At 35.9% G+C, this 15,882-nt stretch overlaps 1 protein-coding gene across 1 annotated transcript in view; it reads left to right on the forward strand.

Annotated features, from left to right (window-relative positions):
* The window catches only part of LOC131152179 (DNA repair protein RAD50), a 105,812-nt gene that overhangs the window by 66,860 nt on the left and 23,070 nt on the right, over nucleotides 1-15,882 (forward strand). Inside the window, exons 17-18 of the mRNA XM_058103894.1 lie at nucleotides 1,974-2,182; nucleotides 2,482-2,683. Of these exons, the coding sequence (XP_057959877.1) occupies nucleotides 1,974-2,182; nucleotides 2,482-2,683 (411 nt within the window). The remainder of the gene's footprint in view (nucleotides 1-1,973; nucleotides 2,183-2,481; nucleotides 2,684-15,882) is intronic.

Here is a 15,882-nt window from a genome sequence, read left to right on the forward strand (position 1 = left end):
CATGATACAAAATTTATGGTATTGACAGAAGTCAAAGAATGCATATTGTTCAAACACCTAATGATTAAAGCTATGAAAAGAGAAACTAGGTTTTTTGAATAAACCAGATGAACCTTGAATGGTTGAATATTAGAAATGTGGAGGTTTTAGTAAAATCTGGAGCATACAGAAGGGAATAGTGACTTAAAACTGAAACCTTAATAACAGAATTTTCAAATCATTCCCTGGCCTCTCAAGATTTAAGTTCTTCCTCAAATATAAGAAGTCCATATTTGCAATTTGATAATTCAATCACTCCAAGCATCTTGATTTACCAAGAATGATAAAGCTGGTTGAAATAATTATTTTATGAAGAGCTGCTTTCCTGTATCTTCAAAAGGCATTGTTTTCTTGAAAATATATCTTGAAATTCCTCCATTTTGTGAATTCATGAATAATTCTTTTTTTTTTTTTTGTTTGGGCATTTACAGGAACACAAGGGGGCTTTATAGATTTATAACTGTTACTGCCCATTTCTTGCATTGAGAAGGGGACTTAGGGATTGAAGAAGGCACTGTCCATGGAATAAGTGGAATGCATAAAGTAGAAGCATTTCTTGTCTCTGTAAAAAAGGAAGCCATCAATATAAGATGAGTCCTTGCAGTATGGGTACTAGATCCTGGGCATTTTAAAACTTTGTTTGTATGAGGAGCTTAGCTTGAAAAGATGTGCAGTTCTAGGTACAGGATGGGAAAGGAAAAAGATGTACTCATCTTGAATAATTCTTTTTTTTCTTTGTTTTGGCATTTACAGGAACACAAGGGGGCCTTATAGATTTATAACTGTTACTGCCCATTGCTTGCATTGAGAAGGGGACTTTGGGCTTGAAGAAGGCACTGTCCATGGAATAAGTGGAATGCATAAAGTAGAAGCATTTCTTGTCTCTGTAAAAAAGGAAGCCATCAATATAAGATGAGTCCTTACAGTATGGGTACTAGATACTGGGCATTTTCATACTTTGTTTGTATGAGGAGCTTAGCTTGAAAAGATGTGCAGTTCTAGGTACAGGATGGGAAAGGAAAAAGAGATCAGAGGTTAAAGAAACAGAGGAAAAGCTAAGAGAAGTCTGGCTGAGGTATTTTGTCATGTGCATTGGAGATCTATGATTTTACAAGGTTTAACTGTTTTAAGTTAAAGCTTTGATGTGAGGGGGACAAAAGGGAAAGCTAAAAGAATATGGGTTGTGGCTTTGAAGAGACACATAAGGGTTAAAAATATGGGTTGGGCCTGTGAAAAGAGATGTATGACCTATAATTGGTAAAAATCATGGGAATAGTTTTATCAAAATGGTTGAGATGGAGATATGTTGAGTTTTGTCAGTTGTCCTTAATTTTCTCGGTGTAAGATATGGTCTGGTTATTTAAGTAGAATCCATGTACTGTACTGAAGATCAACTAGTATTTTCAAAGGAAAGAAGACTTGTTGATTTTTGATGTGGGATAAGATTCATTATTTGGCTTCATTTTGGGACTTGCTGTAGGCTGTTTCAAGGATTTATCTTTTCAGGCTGTTTAGCATGATTGGTTTTCTGTTTTTTATTAATTATTAATTTTTTTAAAATTTGGTTTTCTTGTTCTTCTTAGGTTGATTTCTTATTTATTCAGCCTTGAACTTTCTTTCTTTATTAATATTATTCTTCTTTATCAATTGAAAAAAAAATGAAGCTCAACTGGGTCTTGTTTAAATGGTTATTGAGGTGTTGCTTTTACCTTTTTCCCTTTTTTTTTTTATTTTTTATTTTTCCCACATCCTCTTGCGTCTATCTTTTCTCTACTTCATGCATGGGTGGATGTCTGACTCGCCTGAGAAAGGATGGTTTTTGTCCCTGGAGTATGTAATATTTTGTGTGTTTGTGTGCATGTGTGCGTATTTTGATAATTGCATATGATGATTTCCTGGTTTTGGCTGTTGAAGGACTGTTTTTTCTCTTGTAGGTGTTGGGTGTTTTAGCTCAAATAAAGGCTGACAAAGACTCAGTCGAGGCCTTGGTACAGCCAGTTGAAACTGCTGACAGGCTTTTCCAGGAAATGCAGATGTTGCAAAAGCAAGTTGATGATCTGGAGTATAAGCTTGATTTTCGAGGGCAAGGTGTGAGATCTACAGAGGAAATTCAATTGGAGTTGAATACTGTGCAGACAACAAAGTACTTTATTTTTAACTAATTCACTCTTTTTTTTTTGTTTTGTTTTTGTGTGTTTTTTGCTGAGATGATATGTTTAGCCTGCTTGATAAACCAGCAGTTAGTATGTCCATCCATTATGAACGCTATGATTTGGAATTATTTTAATTTTATTTTCTTGCTGGTACATAGGTTCTTGTATTTTTGGATGGTGACTACATTTTAATATCAGTTGAATTCTTATTGATCAAATTTTTTTATTTTTGTACATATTTCTTTTATTCTTTTCTTTTTTCACCATTCTATTCCATTTCGTTAACCAGGGATAATTTGCATAATGATCTAGACAAATTGAGGGAAGAATGGCAGTACATGCAAAGTGATTTAACTAATATTCAATTACGGTGGCACAACGAAAGGGAAGAGAAGGTGAAAGCAGCTAACATGTTGCGTGATGTTAGAAAGGCTGAAGAGGAGCTAGATCATTTGACTGAGGAAAAAATTCAAGTAGATCTTGATGAGAAGGTTGTTTTTGTATCCATTATATCAATTTTTTTCCTTCTCTCAATTATTTATAAGTTAATTGTGCATGCAATACTATAATTTATCAATTGTTATTTGTGTTATGACTGACAAAGCTTCTTTACATCTTCCTGATTTGTATTGCTCAAGTGAGCATATATGGGTACAAGTGCGTATCTGAGTGTTGGGATTGCCTTTATTTATTTCTATTGTTTTTGGGTTTTTTGCATTATTTTCAAGTTTTCTAGTTGGAGTGCTTTGGAGTCTTATGTCTAAAAGCACCGACCCCAAAATGCATTGCAGGAAAGACACAACACAGAAACTTTAAAACAACTAGGATGTAAGACAGCCGGAGCACATCAACTAATGTATTGAAAACATGTATATTTGTGCATATTTGAAAATGATTCCCTTTCGGAATGCAAACTGTATACAAACCTCAAGGTGTTGTATTCATACAAAAAAAAAAAAGGAAAAAAATTGACAAGTAAAATTGGGGGAAAAAAAAGGAACTCATAATATCTAGGGCGAGTGGGCATTTGGTGATAAGTTTCTTAGCAAAGAATGGAGAAACTCATTTTTTAATCGAATGAAGCTATGAAAAACTTAGGTATTCTTGTGAGGTTTTAAGTAAAAAAAAATATACCAAAGGGCCCGTTTGGGTAAGGATCCAAAAAACGATTTTTTGTATTGTTGTTTTTGAAAATGAAAACAAGGGATTGTATCATGTATTTTTCATACCCAAAAGTGCATCTGGTTAGCTATTTTTGAAATTGTTTATGAAAATGAAAAAGACAGTGGAACTATGTTTGGTTGAGGTTGATCCAAGTGGCGATTTTTTAATAAAATAATAATAATAATAATAATAATAATAATAATAATTATTATTATTATTATTATTATTATTATTATTACGACTATTACTAAAAAGTGTTTTATATCCCATAACCGATGTTGATATTCTATCTGGAAAAATGTATTTGAAAACACTGGAAACACCTTAAAATTGTTTTCTGAAAACTTGTATTTTTTAGGGGTCTGTTTGGATATGTTTTTTGAAAAAAACTGTTTTTTGAAAACAGTTAACCAAATGTGAGTTTTATGTATTCTTTGTATCTTTGTATCCTGTGTTTTGAGATATAGAAAACTATACGCTATGCACAGAACCTTAACCAAATGGCCCTATGGTATCCAAAATGATTGAAGAGGGAGGTTATATGTCTGTTAAACACCCTAACCTTGGCAAGACAATGTTTAACTAATGTGCATATCTAGTCATGTCTTGCACATGCTTGTTATTTGTCCAATGTGTCCAAGACATGTTTGGCACTTGGCCCCATGTGTTGGAGGCATGTATAGAACACACACCACATAGAAACGTCAAGGGATTTTGAAATGTTGATGCCTCTTAATCTCAAGTTTGGGATGCAGTGTACTCTAGGGTCCAAGTACTGTAGTATAGTATATGGATTCAGTGCAAAGCTTAGACATAGTTTTCCTACGTTGTTATTTATTAATAGATCTAATGAATAAGTATATACAGAGCATCTTATATGAAAGTTACTATATCCCACTTTTAGAATAATATCCTGGCCTAGGACATGCCATGGTAGGGTTCATGGACCACCTAGGATGCAAAGAAGCCTTCCAAAGGAGTGGAATTTTAGTCCCAATGTCAAATGACCATAAATTTTGATCTAGGATGAGTTATGTGATCTCCAATAGAAAGCTCCAGATTACCACAATTCAGCATGGCTGGCTTCGCGTATGAGATTGGAGTGGTTTTATGCTCCAAATTTGGCTATTTCAATAAAAAGTCATAGTTTTATTTCTATTTCTGGAAACTTGCCATTTTAGTTGATCTTCATTTCCCATTGAGACGTGATTAGAATTTTCTGATATTTTAGGCCTGTTCTTATTTGAGGTTTTAGGCTTATTTTAAGTTTTTTTAGATTTTTCAAGTTTTTTTGGGTTAGTGCTAAAATTTTAAAAATTCTGCAGTATAAATAACCTTGCAAGGCTACGAGCCTTTTTTAGACTTCAATTAACTTTGTTTCTCTGATCTTTATTTTGTTGGAAATCATAGAAATGTTCTAGGAATAGGATTTATTGCTCTGGTGTAGATACCATTTTATTTCTAGCTATGCCACGTGGTACCTGACTAGGGTTAACACCAACTGACAGGCACCAGTGAAGACATGTGGTGCATGCTGTGTCGGTGTTTAGGGTTGTCTGGTTGTCTAGTAAGAAGAGCTGAACCAGAGCCCCTGTATCCATGGTGAAGTGGTTCAATGGTCATTTAAATTAGGAAAACAATTATGTGTGGTTAAGGCGGTGCAACAGTCATCATTATACCGTGCAGACTATTTTATCAAACTGAATTTACCCAGTTTCAATGGGCACGTGGATATAGAGGAGTTCGTAGATTGAATCTATGGTGTTGGGAATTTCTTTGACTATGCAAATATCCCTGAAGATAAAATGGTGAAGTGTGTGACATAGTAACTTAGAGGGATTCTGCAGTGTAGTGGGAGTTGTTGATCAATTGATGATGGAAGCAAACAACCTGTGGCAACATGGTGAAGAATGAGGCAGTTGCTGCAGCCTTCAGTTTTCTATACAATATTAAGTTTCCCTACACATGCTCAAGGTCTTAAGTTTCGATTTTGACTCAAATTTTGAAGCTCCAAAAGTACGGAAATTTCGATTTCGATGTCAAGTATGGAATTCTTTGTGAAACTTTAGAAATGGTTAACCAACATAATAATATAAGTTTTAGGACTAATATATTACAAATTAAATACATATATGGTTTATATGAGGTGGAAAAGTTACAAAATAGTGTGTATCAAACATATTTGTAAGATAATGTACATTAAACATATTCAGTAGTACAAATGAAATTCATAAATTATTTAAAAAATATTAATTACACAAATAATGATAATTTAGTCATGAATGGTTAAATAAAATGTTAATGTAAGTTTATTTTTTCGTATAATTTCAAAAGCACTTGTAATTATTTTTTGTTTTGATAAAATAAATAAAATAAATTAAGATTGAAATCTCACTTCACTCCTAAATTTCTCATTTGAATTCTGACGGAATTGCATCGTAGAGTTAAAATTTCGACAAGTTTCACTAAAATTTCAAGATTTCGATAAATTTTGGATGATTTGATGAGATTTTGAAGGAAATTATGCAAGATGGAAATCGACTGCCATTTCGATTTCGAGGGTGATGGAAATTGGAAATTTCGACGGAAATTTTGATAATTTCGTGGAAATTTAAGACTATGCACATGCTCTGTAGTCTATACGCTGTATGACTGGCCATAAAAGATGATATTATGAAAGATAAGCTACTTTTTTGTGGTTTGTTTTGAATGTTAAAGAAATCATTGGGGACGAAGAAAAGGTTTGTGCAATTTGAGACTGCCCCCCTGATGTAGGACAAGAAGCCAAAGCATGGGTTGACCCTTGTTGGAGAATGATGGAGAAGAATTGGGCAGGGGTGGTTGTGTTTTATTAATTAGTTTTTTATGTGTCTAGTTTAATTAGTACATGAGTATGTATTTGGGGCTTGTTTGTAATATTTTGTTAGGGGTATGCTTGTAATTTCTAGTTTGAGGGGTATATGTTTAATTTTATTCATCAGAGGCTTTCTTATAAATAATGTTTGAAAGCCTTGTAGATGTGGTTGTTAATTTTGTTAGTGAATTTGTGATTCCCCCTTGTATTGCCTCTTCCCTCTCTTCCTTCCTTCTTCCTTTTTATTCTTCCTTTCTCCTCTCCTACATTCTTTCATGGCTGCAGTTCATTGATGCTGCCCTGCATCACCCTCTCTAGAAACTGCTAGTGTGTTAAAAGCTTCCACGGTTGAGCAACCTTCTATGATAGAATCTTTCAACATTTTAGTCCAATCATGGTCCTAATTGCCTTGTAACTAAAAAAGGGCAAATTCCAGTGGGGGATAAAGCAAGTGAGGAGTTTGGTGAATCACAGAAAAGCAATCTGCCTCCCTAACTCTTGTGTTGCCAAGATTAAGATATTTTTGTTGGAGTGTGATGCATCCATCATAGGAGTTAGTGTATTTCTTAGCAGAAAGGCCAACTAGCAGCATTCTATAGAAAAGACGTGAAAGCCACACAGAAGCGAGCCACATATGAGTTGGGTTTTATACAATTTCAAAAGCCATCAAACACTGGGAGTAGTACTTATTCTAGCGTATTGTGCTCAACACAGATGACTGTGCCTTGGAATACATGAGTAGTTGGAAGAAATTTGAGTAGGATGCATCCTCGATTGGTTTGGTGCATGCAAAAGTTCACCTTCGTTCTTGTTAATGGTTATTTTAGTATTTTAGTATCATTAGTGTGTTAGTGTAATGTAAATGAGAGTTAGTAAGGGTATTGTAGTCATTAGAATGCATTTGATATCTATTACAAATAGAGAGACCTATCATTGTATGTGTGTTTCATTTTACCAAAAATCTCAACATGGTAGCAGAGCAAGATCCAACCAAAACCCTACGAGCAAACCAAACTCTGCTGTTGCAGGAAACATCCTCCTGTTGCTGCCCTTCTCATTACCACCACAACCCCTTAATATTTCGCAAAACCAACCACATAGCCAAAAACAGAACCCTTCGAACTATAGCCCTGTAAAATGCCATCGCTGGAGACCATCCCACACACTTACGTGCGGGCTGACTGCTGGCATGCTGACCCCATGCACTGGCGCTTGAGACAGTTTCCAGCAGCCTTTTTCTGATTTTTTCCTCCAGCCTGTTCTGATTTCTTCCATAGAGCAAAATATCAGGCTGTTGGGCATTTGTTTTGTTCAAAGATTAAATCTTTTTCGACCATGCACTCATGACGATCTTTTAGTTGTTGTTCGGTGTTAGTAAAGGCCATTGGTGATTCTCTTGGAGCAGTGCTGAGTTGATTTTCTGAAGCTGTGGCAGCGTTGTATCAGTTTTTTGTTCACCTTGTTTGTGGTTTGTGGTTGTTCCGGTTATTTTGTTTGTTCTGCTTGTTTGACAATGGTCTAGTTTGCGAGTGTTAGAATAGAGTCTATGAATCCCAAAAACATGTTTCCTTCATCGCTGCCACAGATTACTGCTGGAAAGTTGGATGGAAAGAATTATGTTAAGTTGTCTAAGGTTGTTAGGGTTTGTTTAACAGGATTAGGAAAATTTAACCCCTTGTTTCATTTCAGGGCTTTTGATGAGAAGAGAAAAGACGTGTGGATTCATGGAAGATGCTTTGATTATTTTCCTCTTGTGGAACATGATAGAACCCCCGATTGCACAGAAGTGCATACATCTGTATGCATGCAAGGAGATTTGGGATTATACCAAGCGTCTATACTCTAGTAACATTACACGTATGTATAATTTATCCCTGGAGTACTATCAATTACAACAGGGAGATAGGAGTGTTACAGAGCATTTTGGAGGGATGAAACATGTTCATGAGAAGCTTAACGTCGTGCAACCTATAACTATTGATGTTCATGAGATGCAGAAGCAGTGGGAGCACATGATAGTTCTTCGGGTTCTAGCGTGTTTGAAACCTAAGTTTGAGGTGGTCCATTCCTACATACTTGGTAGTGCAAAGTTGCCATCCTCTGCCGATGTTTATTTTTGCGTCCTTTGTGCTTCCTCCAGCCCATTCTTTTGCTTTTGCATATGGGTCTGAGAGGAAAGCCTTTGCCATGCAGGGTGGTTCTAGTTTTCAACCATGCAACCACATAAGTTATCGAGGTGGTTTGAGTGGCCGTGGTGGAAGAGATGGGCGAGGTAGAGGCACTCCTTACAAGTGTGCTTATTTTGGACAAGGTGGTCATACTATTAGGCAGTGTTGGGATCTCCATAGTAAACCTTCACGTGTTGCCGACATAGCCAACACTGGCTCCATAACTTTAGGGCCAAGTGGGGAGCAACATACAATATCTATGTTGGAGGAAGAGTATTCCAAGTTCCAGTAGCATCAAGTGTCATGGAAAACTTATTTTCCATTGCATCCCTTGCCCAATTAAGTAGCCCCACACCTTGCTTGTCATCCAGTATTTCTCATCCTAGTCCTTCAGTTATAGACTCCCCTAATTTCTTCTTTACTCTCTAGTATCTTGAAAAACTTACCTCGTATTATTCTTGCTAATGGATCTATGTTGATGGATCTGCCGTTGCTATTAAGGGAATTAGGACTGGAAATCCCACTTCCACTATTTCTCTTCCTTTGGTTTTGTATATTCCCAAGTTTCCTTTCAATCTTATGTTCGTTAGCATGACTACCACCGCCATGAATTGTTCAGTAGCATTCTTCCTTGATTTTGTGGGCATTTAGGATTTGAAGACGTGGAAGACGTTTGGCGGAGGGCGTGAAGCTAGTGGACTTCATCACTTTGAGCTGCTATCTCCTTCTACTGCTTGTATTGCTGCTGCCACACTTCTCCAAATCCATTGCCGCCTTGGCCATCCTATGTTGGAAAAGTTGAAACGTCTAGTTCCGAATTTTTGAGTTACGTGTCTGGCCTTGATTGTGAGTCTTGTCCATTTGGAAAGCGTCATTGTGTCCCTTTTGCTTCTCGAGTCAATAAACAGGCAGCCCTTTCATGTTAGTCCATTATGATGTTTGAGGTTGTGTCCAAGTTGGGTTTCAGATACTTTGTAACCTTTGTGGATGATTGTTCAATGATGTGTTAGCTCTATTTAATAAAAGATCGTTCTGAGTTATTTTATATATTTGATCCCTTTTATTATGAAATAAAGACTCAATTTGGTTTTCCAGTTTGAATTCTTCGGAGTGATAATGCTATAGAGTATTTTAGTACACAATTCACTTCTTATATGACTTAGTTTGGTATTTTTAATCAATCATCTTGTCCCCACACTTAACAAATGGGGTTGCATAGAGGGAAAAAAAGGTATCCTGGAAATCATGTGTACCTTACTTTATCAGATGCATGTACTAAGTGTTTTGGAGTGATGCTGTACTAAATGCTTGCTATCTTATCAATAGGATGCTATTCTCTGTAAAATTCCCCACTTTGTCCTCTTTCCAAGTTCTCCTTTGTTCTCTTATCTAGGGTGTGTGGCCTTTTTTTATCAGCTAACTCGTGGGATGGTTAAGTTGGATCTTCGTTCTATCAAATGTGTATTTCTGGGCTACTTGTGCACTTGAAAAGGGATATCATTGTCATAGTCCCACTGTGCATCGCTTCTTGGTTTCTGCCAATGCTCCTTTCTTTTAGTCTACACCATACTACTCTTAGTCCCTGAGTGCTTCTGATCTCATGAGTCTCTTCCTCTGCCTAATCTTCCAAATTCTAGTTTGCTACCCAATCATCCACCCATGTCTCCATGTAGTTTTAAGTCCTTCTCATTGTATTGATCGCCCTAATTTGCAGGTGTATTCGCGACGACCTCTCTAAGGAAGAGAGTCCCCTCTAGCTTTTACTACCACACCTTTGGTTTCCTCGTTTGATGATCATAGTTCCTATAATGTTGGTCCTGCCATTGCTGTCTGGAAAGGTAAATGCACATGTACACAATTTCCCATCTCCAACTTTGTTTGCTATGACTTCTTATTTCCTTCCTATTATTGTTTTTTTTACCACTTTTGTCATTTGTTGCCCTTCCTAAATCTTTTTCTGAAGCCTTAGCCCACTCGAGGTGGAAGAATGCAATGGTTGAAGACATGAATGCTTTATATTACAATGATACTTGGGAATTGGTGTCTCTTGCTTCTGACAAATCCATGGTTGTTTGTCGCTAGCTATAGATTGCGAAAGTCAATCTTAATGGTTTTGTGGCTCCTCTGAAGGCATGTCTTGTTGCTAAGGGGTATACTCAGGTGTATGGTTTACATTATTTGGACACCTTTTCCATGATTGCCAAACTGGCCTCAATATGTCTGTTCATCTCCTTGGCCACCACTTGTCACTACCCTCTACCTCAGTTAGATGTGAAGAATGCCTTCTTACATGGAGATCTTGAGGAGGAAGTCTATATGGAGCAACCGCCTCGGTTTGTTGCTCAAGGGGAGTCAAGCTTAGTGTGTACACTCAAGAAGGCATTATATGGAGCATGGTTTGATTGAGTTAATGCTATAGTACTTGAGTTTGGCGTTCAGAAGTGTGCAATGGATGACTCTATGTTCTATTGTCATATTTCATTGGGTACGATCCTTCTTGTTGTATATGTTGATGATATTGTAATTATAGGTGATGATGATCAAGGTATTTAAGCCTAAAACATTTTCTATAGACTAAGTTTCAAACTATACACTCCTTGGGTATAGAAGTATCTAGGTCTTATATGGGAACTGTTTTGTTACAGAGGAAGTATGTTCTTGATCTTTTGGACAAGATGGGGCTATTAGGATCCAAACTAGTTGATGCACCCATTGGATTCTAATAGCAAGATAATGCCGGATATGGGTGATTTGTTTCCTATTAGGGGCAAAATTGAAGTTTTACGGGCAAGTTGAATTGTCTCACAGCCACTCATCCAAACATATCTTTCACAACAAGTGTTATGAGTCAATTTCTGAATTCTTCGAGGAAAGTCATTGGAGTGTAGTAATTCGCATCTTGAGATATTTCAAAGGTGCAAGTGGGAGGGGTGTCTTATATTGAGATCAGGGTCACACTTGTATTAAGTTAAGGGATATACTGATGCAATTAGGCCGAATCACCTTTAGATAGAATATCCACAATCGGGTATTGTGTCTTTGTTGATGCAGCTTGGTTTCCTAGAAGAGTAGAAAGCAAATTGTAGTGGCAAGGTTAAATGCCAAGTCAGAGTATAGGGCAATGGTTCACACTACATGTGAGCTTGTTTGGTCGAAAAAGCATGTTGGAAGAATTGGGTTTTCCATAGTCTTAGTTTATGGAGTTGATGTGTGATAATCTAGATGCTCTTCATATTGCCTCCAACCCAGACTTCCATAAGCAAACAAAACGCATTGTAGTTGATTGCTACTTTGTTTGGAAGAAACTTGTGCAGAAGCTCATTGCCACCACTTATGTGAAGTCCAAGATGTCGCTTGTTGATTTGTTTACCGAAGCTTTGGGGATTGCTCATGTTAAATTTATTTGTAAAAATCTAGGAGCATAAGATATCGATGCTCCAACTTGAGTGGGAGTGCTAATGATTATTTTAGTCTTTTAGTATCAGTAGTGTGTTGGTGTAATGTTAGTGAGAGTTATGAGGGTATTATGGTAATTAGAATGTATTTGATATCTATTATAATTAGGTGGAGAGACCTTTTTGTTAGGTCTTTCATTTTAGAAAAAATCTTAACAGTTTTATCATGCTCCTTATGTCTATCAAACATAAGTTAGGACAACAAAATAGGGTTGTTGATGCACTTAGCTGTGGTGCATCTCTTTTTGTCACCATGTTATTAGTAGGGTTTGAAGGTTCTATGTATAGTATGGAGACTTTCAAAATTGGTGGAAAAAGTTCTAGTTGAACTTGTCCACTTGATTAGACACTCTACAAGATGAATTTTTGTTCTTTGGCAACATGCATGCATCCCTCATGGGTCATTGGGATTTGGGAGAGAAAGTGGTTTTAGAATTTGATAGAGGTGGCCTAGGGGAACACTTGGGTTAGGACAAGGTTGTAGCACTAGTGGAGAAGGGATATTCCTCGATTGAAACAGTAGATTGAAACAATGTATAGTTTGTGAAACCTCTAAGTTACAATCCCAAAACATTACATGTTGTTGCATCTCCCAATTGGACTTTGGGAGTTGGGAGGATGCTTCCATGGATTTTGTGTTGACTTGTTGAAATTCTCATGAACTCAATGAGGTGCAGATTTTGTTTTAGAGACTATAATGGATTAACTTGCAACATAGCAACTCTTTTTGTTTTCAAATTGATGGCGCCATTGAAGTAGCAAATAAGACTTTTAGCAATATTATTGCGTGTCTTAATAGTGGCATATGAAAGGAGTGGGATCATAGTCTTCCTACAACGGAATTGGTACATAGTAACATTGTAACAAAACCACCGAGAAGATGCCTTTCAAGATTATTTATTAGTGAACCACGTACCATACTTTAGATCCTGTTCCTCTACCGAAGATTCCATGGTACAATATTGCATAGACTAAATGGATCACTGCATCAGTTTTTTAGTATGAAGTGAAATTGAAGCCTAAAGAGTCTTATGCATAGTACAAGAACGTTACAGACAAGCATAGTTGCAAAACGGTACTTAAAGAGGGAGACTTGTAGGTGGTACTTTTGAGAAAGAAGTGGTTCCAACAAGTACTTACTGCAATTTGATGCGTTTTACTAAAAAGACTAATAACACTACCTATGTGATGGAATTACTCAAAGATTTGGATATTTTCCTACGTTTAACATTGCTAATCTCTTTGAATATCATTCTCGAGATGTTCTTTTTTAAAATTCAAACATGAAATGGTGAACAATTATACACTAGTATGTTTATGATCATGCTTTACCATTTAGTTTATTGAAAAGTCCTTCGTTTAAATAGATGATTGATGCGGTTGGTGAATATGGAAAAGGGTTTAAGTTTCCCTTGTGTCATGCATCTTGAAACAAGGTTACATTCTTGAAGAAAGATGTTGAAACATGGGGGCATTGCTCTGGGTTCTTATCTGAATGATAAAGTTTTGCAAACATTTGGGAATTTGCTTAACTAGTAGTGACTAGGTTTGTCACAACATATCTAACTTTGAAGTGCATAGGGACTAAGGGCTATGCTTGTTTCGGGATAGTCCTATGGGTTCATATTCAAAGAATAATGATGCTTTAAGGGTGGAAGCAACAATCAAATTTTCTTTCTCATCCTCAAGTATAACCATTAAGACTTGTTGATGGAGATGCAAAGCCAACAGTGAGATACTTTCAATGAATAGAGTATAGGAGAAAATCAAAATGAATTTCAATCATGTTAGGAGTATGTATTCTTGTGTGTGAGAAATTGACAACCATTGGAACTTGATGTTTAAGACTTCATATGCTCTTTAATGTGGCAGTGTATTATCTTAATCCAAAGTAAGTTACTAGTTCAACGATGCAATCTTTAGGATGTTAGTTGTTACTCTTTAACTTGCTCTTTGTGGTAGGTTTCACTATGATCCTGACTTTATAACTCGTAGAGTAGTGACGACTTGACATGTGTACTACCATTGAAAGGATGTGAATAAATGGAGAAATTTCATGAAATAGAGTGCCTATATGGAATGAGTATGGTCATCATTATTAGAGATAAAAATAGTTAAGTAAATAATTGTTCTACTCTATTCCTTTTCGTAATCCCTTGTAAATCTATTATGGCCCCTTTTTTGTTATGACTTACTGTGATTGTGGATTTGAGCGTAGCCTTATGGTGGAAGTGTTATGAGAGTGAATGCAAGGTGCTTCAATGTGGGTGCTTAGCTTTACTTATATTACTATGAGTTGGGAGAGAAATCGAAGTACTTTTGATCATGTTTACATAAGGAATGTAATTGTTTGAGGAATAGAAGATCAATGCTCCTTTTTTTTTTTTTTGGTGTGTGTCAAGTATAATATCAATTAGAGGCAAACCAATTTAATAGGCGAGAGAATGGAGAAACATATGACTCTATTTGCTTATCCAACATTGAATCCGATAGTGAGTAGATAATGGAGAAAGGAGATGCATTCCTTTGAGGGGACACTTGTCATATGATGCAATCTTAAGAATGAGAGTTGAAACCCATAATATGCCCTTTATTATATGTTATCACAACAAGAACTTCAACCTTGATGGTGAATTGAAGATAGGCCTATATACTACCGTCAAAAGAATGCAGCTTGATATACTTACATGATGCAAGGTTAATGCACAATTAGAGAAGTTTTATGAATCATAAGGTATATTTGGAATGCTTGGCCACTATCACTGCGGGACCAATATGGTAAATCGATCCTAATTATGCTCTTACTAATGTTTCCATAATCCTTTGTTTATCCTTATAGCCCTTTTTACTATGATTTTTTTTTTTTTTTGTTATTGTGAATTCGAGTCTAAAACTATGGTGGGAGAGATAGAGGAGTGAATGCATGGAGCTTCAATGGTTATTTGAACAAATGCTTTGTTACTTTTAATTCTATGGATTGGGAGGGAAATTGGCGCACATTTTGATCATGTACATTTTTAGAAGTGGTACCATTCTAGAAATAGAGATTCAATGTTTTTGTTTTTATGATATCAATTCAGAGTTGGACATATTAAGAGGAAGAGAAAGGAGAAATATAAAACCCTATTTGTCTATTAGACATGGAATTGGATGGTGAGTGGATAATGGAAAGAGGATTCTAGCCTTTCTGGGGACACTTCTTGGATGGACATCAAATAATGCTTTGAGTTTAATGAAATAGTAAGAAAAGTGAGGTACCTAATCTAATGTTTTTTATATATTTATCATCTATGTGTTGTTGCTTAATGCTTACTACTTAATATTTACTAATTTTTTTTAATTAGTACTTACAATTAATAAATTAGTTAGTTAGTGATAGTGTTTTGTTGTTGGTGGGTTATTTAGACAAACAAGAGATATGTAGACTAATGAGGGAGAGGGTGGTTCTTAAAGAAAATGAAGTGGAAGAGGGATTTCCTGGTGATGGGACAAATGAAGTCAACATTGAAGATATTATTGACATTTATCTTCAAGATGATTGTGATGATTGATAGAGATCGAGGATGATGTTTATAGGGTTAGATGGATTATTTTTAAAATTCTAGTAGTACATCTTTTGTTCATAGTTTATACAAGTTACTCATGCTTGTAAATGCTTATTGACTTTTTGATACATATATTGTGAGGAGGGTTGGCTGTCTTTACATTTTTGGAACATGTATGTAGCAATGCTAGATTGCAACTCTTTTGCATTTAGTATAAATGAAACATTGTTTTTTGTTAGTTTTTAGTCCATTATTGCTATACGGTTCTGTTCTCAAGTGCTGTTACGTTTGTTTTAATTAAAATTCTGTAGTGTTTATTTACTTATCATCTCATTTTTCTGATAAAAAAATGACACAATATGATGCACAATGCATGAGAAATGGAAACAATGAAACAATATGATTTTCAAGTTGACAATTATGCCTATAATAAATGCACGACAAGCCCGTAACAAACCCTACAACATGGCCAGTTTCATCTGCAAAACTATAGGCTCCATTGTA

Source organism: Malania oleifera, chromosome 3 (genome assembly GCF_029873635.1).
Source record: "Malania oleifera isolate guangnan ecotype guangnan chromosome 3, ASM2987363v1, whole genome shotgun sequence".
Classification (NCBI taxonomy): Eukaryota; Viridiplantae; Streptophyta; class Magnoliopsida; order Santalales; family Ximeniaceae; genus Malania; species Malania oleifera.